Raw genomic sequence first — 6,068 nt, 5'->3', positions numbered from 1 at the left:
AAGTATAGGAAGGAGGAGATGCAAGAACCTTAATAGAAGGATCAGTCAGCTGCCCCATGGGTCTCACCCTGAGCTGCACCCTGGCCTGTGAGCCATTGGAGCAGGACATGAAGAAAGGGCTCAGTCAACAAACTGACATATCAACTAGTCTGGGAGCCCTGTGACATTCAGGTACTGATGTTGAACATCAATGTTTCATGAAAGAAAGGAGACAAAGAGGAGTTTTACTTTATTGAATAATCCTTTTGTGCTATTTGATCATTTTTTAAACAATGCATATATGTACTACTCTTAAACAACAACAAAAAATTTTTGAGACAAGTTCTCGCTACATAACCCAGATGGCCTAGAACTTGCTATGTAGACCAGGATGGCCTTAAACTCTCAGAGATCCACCTGCCTCTGCCTCCCCAGTGCTGGGATTAAATGTGTGCGCCACAATGCCCAGATGCTTTCTTTTTTTTTTTTTTAAGTGAAGAACTAATTATAGTGTAATCAGGACTAGAATATCAGTTCTAGGGATACAGATCATGCTGTGGAGTCCAGAAGTCCCATCCAGGTGACTGTTTCCAGTCTGCAGGACATGGTCAGGCCTCTACCCTCCACCTACAGGGCACTGGGTGACCTGACCTCTACCTGGTGCCTGTGTGGGACTCATCTCCTTCCCTCCAGGAAAGTGACCCAAGACTGACCAGGTCAACAGACTTAAGTTACAGAGTTATACAAAAGTCACCCAGGAATGGCTCAGTGGCCATGGGCACCAGGCACCACCTAGAGAGACTGCCTCCTGCAGTGCCTCATGGGGCAAAGGCAGTGAAAAAGATGTACATTTTGGCCAGGAAGGTGGTGACAGAACCCTGCCGCCACAGTTTCATCTCCACATCCAGGGCGAAGTCCCGTGGCTCCAGCACCGACCTCTGCAGAGATACCACGCCTGTGTAGGGGTTACGCTGATGGGTGGCAAAGTAGCCCTCCTCGTTGCCCTTAGTGATGGTCAGAGAGATGGTGTCCCCCGAAAAGGCAGGTGCAGGGCCAATGTGGAAGATGTGGAAAGGCACCAGCAGGCCTGTCTGGAAGTTGAGCTGGTAGTGTGTGATGCGAGCTGGAGAGGTCTGGCACTCGGCGATGTCCTGGCATGTGGTGCGCTCACACCTCCTGCGGTGGGGGGTGAGGGAGGAAAGGATGCTTGTTCAATGGGGGACCCCCATCACAGATATGGTAAAGACATGGGTTCGGGGGCCAGTGGACCAGAGCTCAAATGCCAGCTCTGCCCATAGGAGCCTGGTAGCCTGGAGCAAGCTACTTATCTCTCCAGGGCTCAGCTTCCTCATCCGTGATCGGTTCCTAAAGGAAGGCTGTGAGGGCAGAATGAGGTGCCTAGCACAGGGCACGGTGGGCTTGTCAGCAGCTAACTTTTTCTCCACATTTGTTTGTTCCTTTCTTTCTCCTTTCCCCTTCCTTCTCTCTTCCAGTGTATTTTAAGTGTATTGGTTTATAACTCTTTGTTCTGTTATTACAAAAAAAAATCTTTATAGAATTCTTAGTACATAGTATTTGGAGTAGCCTGAACCCATCTTCCTAGTTATGGTCATTCATAGCTGGCTTCAAGATTAAACTTGCTCTTACTCCCTTTGAGGTGACAGCCCATTGACAATTCTCTATTTCTCCTCATTGTGCTTCAGGATGGATAGGAGATGGCTATGGCAGGAGATATCTGCCACTTGGCCTGGGCAGTACAGGGGCAGGGCAAGGCCCTGGGTCATACCAGGGTCCAGAGCACTCACGTTTCCGAGACACGGACGTAGTTTGGTGGACAGTCAAAGCGCAGGCAGCGGAAGCTGCCCTGGATATTGTGGCAGGTCTCAGCTTCGGAGCAGTTGTGGGTGCCCAGTGCACATTCGTCCAAGTCTGGGAGGGGAAGACGGGGATGTATGAAGGGCTCCATGGCCTGAGACCGCATCCTGAACCACCCCAGCCCATAGTGGAGGCCTGAGCCCCGGGGCAGCCCTGCTGACTGATACATAGCTCAGAGCCACACTAGCCCTGGCTCCACACACACAACAGGAATCCTGATGCTGATGTAGTCTCGGGCTCTCATAACAAAGTTCAAGAGTTCCTCCTCTGCGTGCTAAGGCCAACCACAAACTGCGATGCAGTGTGACACAGGACTGACTCCCAACAGTGACAGCCACCAACCTGCAGGCAGAGCTGCTCACCAGCCCTTCCATGCCTCAAGCACTCTGCCCTCATGACATTCAGGGGGCAAGGGAGTGCTGTCCACTGGGACCCACAGCCCTGCTCTTAGCAGAACAGGACCATCCAGACTCAGGGCCCCTAGCTTCTCCCGAAGGGTATCAGCACACATTTGTTTACCCCTCCAGTCATCCTGCAGTCTGTCCCCACCTTGCCCTGCTGCCATGCCAGGCCCAGAATTTAGTGGCCAATGGCACTGACCTTAGAGTCATGAATAGGATCCAGCTGAGAGGAACAGTCAAAGTCATCCAGGGACTATGTAAAATCTGGTAAGAGACTGCAGCTGGGCCTTGTACATCCTCAGTGTTGGGAGCCCTGCCCCTGCTCTTTCCTGCCCTGTACAGCTCTGACGAGGGACCATCAACCTACACCAGGCAGGTGGTAGGGCCCCTATGACCCCTTCCCTCTGCCCTGCCCTCTGGCCCACATGCCTTCCTGCTCCCATCTGGGCAATACTGCAGAAACATGGGAATCAGCTGGGATCCTTGTACCCCCACTGGATAGGTCCCCCATTCCCTCACAATGCCCCATAGTCTCCCTCCAAGGGCAGGGTGCCCAGCCGAAGCCAAACATGGAAGAATCTGCACTGGCTTGGGTGGCAGGAAGCCTTCCTCATCCCAGGCCTGGACAGAGGCTCTGACAGCTGGGCCGTCCTGAGCTTATGTGCTTGTTGTTGTGCTCCAAAGCATGAGGCATGAGGTTCATGGTACCTGGTGTCTGCACAGAGCTGCCCAAGGCCTGGTGGGGTGAAGGCTGTCACTCACCCTTGCAGGCTCTCCCATTAGCCATCATGGTGTAGCCCTGCTCCGGACATGCACACTGGTAGCTCCCTAGCACGTTGACACAGCGGAAGGTGCAGAGAATGCCAGCGCCCCGTGCACACTCATCAATGTCTGAAGAGGAGAGGGTTGGCCAGTGATCCTTGTCCACCCACAGGCCCAGCTGTCCCTGGTACAGTCAGGGAGCCTGGGGCCCATTTATAGGGGACAAGATGGGGGACTCAGAAGGCTCAAAAGATGAAAGCTCAAAGCCACGTGGCAGATGGGAGTCAGCACTGGAATGCATACCCACATGGCCCTGAGCTACTAACAACAGCTCACCTGCCAAGGGCCAATCAGGTGCCAGCCCTACCTGGGGGGGCGGGGGGGTCTCACATGTGACCACACTGAAATCAAGGCCAACATCTCATTTTATAGAGGAGGAGCCTGACATCATAGGGAAGAGGCCCAAAGTCCCAAAGCAGGAAAATGGGCTAGAACACCTAAACTCACACCTGACACTAAAGCTTCTGGTAGCCTGGCATGTAGAGAAGGGGTGCCTCTCTACAAAGGACCCAGGAGAGGAGAGGTGCCCACCTGTGCAGGTGTGCCCATCCTCTGCCAGCTGGTAACCCTGGCGGCAGTAGCACTGGTAGGAACCATAGATGTTGGCACACTCCTGGCTGCAGCGCCGGGCCTCACACTCGTTCACGTCTGTGAAGACATGGCCAAGGTCAGGGTGGGACCTCCCAACCTAGACAGAGGGCTGAGCCGGTTCACCAACAGCCTTGACTGAAGAGACATTCCTTTCAGTTACCCTTTGAAGGGACATTCAGTCTGACAGGACTGAGTCTACTGCCCCAAGACAAAGTCACAGGTCAGCTCAGGGTCGCCTGAGCTGCTGATAGTGCCCTGCTGAGGACCCACAGCCCTGCAACAGATGGCTCTTGAAGGTGTTACCTAAGTGCTAGCAGGAGGTAGTGTGGAGGGTGATGGATGAGGGTACAGTGAATCACAGGTAGTTCACAGCTTCCATGGAACTTCTACAGACTAAGCTGTTGCAGACCAGATTGTTCCAAGTCTGTGCTGTATATAGGGAAACGGCATGAACAAGCTACACCAAATCTCCTCCTGGTGGAGCTAACATGCTTGTGGAGAAGGAGGAGAGGGAGTGATAAATAGGCAAGACAATTATCCTGCTTAAATGTGGCAGGTGGCACAGAAGCTATCTGCAAAGAAGCAAAGGGCAGGAGTGTCTTCCAGAAATCCTAAGGTGGGCTGCAGTTTTGCATAAAGTAATCAGGGAAGACATACATAGCTTTGAAGGTAGACAGCACAGCTATGCAAAGGCCCTGTGGTGGGAGTGTACAGAGGTTTGTGGCGTTTTTTTTAATGTGTATGACTGTTTTGCCTGCATGAAGTGCACTACTTGCATGCCACAAAGGCCAGTAGAGGCCACCAGATCCCCTGGAACTCATATTACAGACGGCTGTGAGCTGCCATGTTGGTGCCTGGAACCAAACTTGGGTCCTCTGCAAGAACAGTCAATGCTTTTAACCACTAAGCCATCTCTCCAGTCCCATGCCTAGTGTTTTTAAGGAATATCAAGGAAGTGAAGGTGGCTGGGACAGAAGGATTGAGGTGAGAGTAAGGGGAAACAGATCATGCCTGACTGTGTCTAATTCTCAGACCTCCATCAGTCACAAAAGATAACCTGTGTATGAATGTGTATGAATACATGTCTGCTCTGCTGGACTGAGCTTCTGGGTGGTAGAGCCTCCAACACATAGCCAGCAGGAGCTCTGAAAGGTGAATGAATGATATGTACCTATACAGAAGGTTGGGAAGGCAGAGGCCCCGTCTACACCAAGCTGCCTGCACCTAGCCTGATATGAGGTATTCCCCAGTGTGATGATGCTAGTGGGTAAGTAAGGATAACTGTTCCTAATATCCTGCCACAGCCAGGCCAAGCCACACACAGGAGGACCAGGTGACTGGGAAGGGACCACAGTCCTGCAGAAGTCACAGCAGATTTATCTCATGTGGAAGAAACTGAGAAAAACAGTGCTAGAAAAATGGGGCCAGAGACCCCATCTCCCCTTGGCTTGGGCTGGGCCTCTTACTGAGTTGCCTTGTGGCTTCCTTGTACATGTGTCACCACCAGGCCGGAGTCAGATGCACCCAGGGAGGGGACCTGCGGGAACAGTGTGATGACCCTACCCTCAGCCACAGGTGCACTGTACCCAAAAGGACATGGACAACAGCCACAGCCTGTGCACACACTTGGTTTAGCTGACTGTACATAAGTACTGAAAGTCTTGGCTTCTGGAAAGCCAGAAAAATTAGACTGCCCTAGACCCAAGTGCTTGCAGGCTGTGTGGCTGCTGCCCTCCTCACAGGAACCTTGAGGTTACCCCATGCCATCTTAACAGCAAACTCCATGATCATGATGGGCATCCAGGCCTGTCAGAGGCTGCCTGTCCAAGAGGAAGCCAGATGTAAGGGGTCAGAGGCCAGGGCCGGGGTCAGGGGTCAGAGCTCAGGGCAGGCACTACCTTCACAGTGCTTGCCGTCTGCAGCAAGCAGGAAGCCGGAGGCACAGGAGCAGCGGTAGGAGCCCAGAGTATTCTCACACGTGTGCTGGCACAGGCGGCCTGGTGAGGCCCAGCACTCATTCACATCTGCAGGGGAGACAGAGGGCAGTGGGCACAGAGTGGGCAGGCAGCAGGAAGGTGACCCGGAAGCCAAGAGGAGATGGGTAGCTTGACGGTTGGCTTCCAGGAGGGGAAGGGGCGGGGAGCTGAAGGGAAATAAAAGGGCAGGCTCTTTGTTGCCTGGAGATCCTGGCCCCCAGTGTCCCCTACCGATGCAGGTCCTGCCAAAGGCATCTCGCTGGAAGCCAGCCTTGCAGTCACAACGGTAGGAGCCAGGGAGGTTGTGGCACACTTGGCCCTCACCACAGCGATGCACACCTGTCTCACACTCATTCACATCTGTGGGGTGGACAAGAAAGACACCGTGAGGTCTGGAAGGTCCCTTTGTAGGACTTCCTGGGCA

At 53.3% G+C, this 6,068-nt stretch overlaps 1 protein-coding gene across 4 annotated transcripts in view; it reads right to left on the bottom strand.

Annotated features, from left to right (window-relative positions):
• Window positions 1-213: 213 nt before the first annotated feature.
• The window catches only part of Fbln2 (fibulin 2), a 65,112-nt gene continuing 59,257 nt past the window's right edge, over window positions 214-6,068 (bottom strand). For 2 of the 4 annotated variants that reach the window (XM_008828593.3, XM_029561344.1), the window contains 6 exons: window positions 5,876-6,004; window positions 5,567-5,692; window positions 3,609-3,725; window positions 3,018-3,146; window positions 1,785-1,908; window positions 214-1,155 (listed from right to left, as the gene is read on the bottom strand). In XM_008828593.3, the coding sequence (XP_008826815.1) occupies window positions 798-1,155; window positions 1,785-1,908; window positions 3,018-3,146; window positions 3,609-3,725; window positions 5,567-5,692; window positions 5,876-6,004 (983 nt within the window). In that variant the 3' untranslated portion in view covers window positions 214-797. The remainder of the gene's footprint in view (window positions 1,156-1,784; window positions 1,909-3,017; window positions 3,147-3,608; window positions 3,726-5,566; window positions 5,693-5,875; window positions 6,005-6,068) is intronic. The other 2 variants (XM_029561343.1, XM_029561342.1) reach the window with 2 other exon arrangements.

This window comes from Nannospalax galili, unplaced genomic scaffold (genome assembly GCF_000622305.1).
Source record: "Nannospalax galili isolate Female #2095 unplaced genomic scaffold, S.galili_v1.0 scaffold332, whole genome shotgun sequence".
Lineage (NCBI taxonomy): Eukaryota > Metazoa > Chordata > Mammalia > Rodentia > Spalacidae > Nannospalax > Nannospalax galili.
The sequence above is the reverse complement of the archived record's forward strand: the minus strand, read 5'-3'. Positions and strand labels throughout refer to the sequence as shown.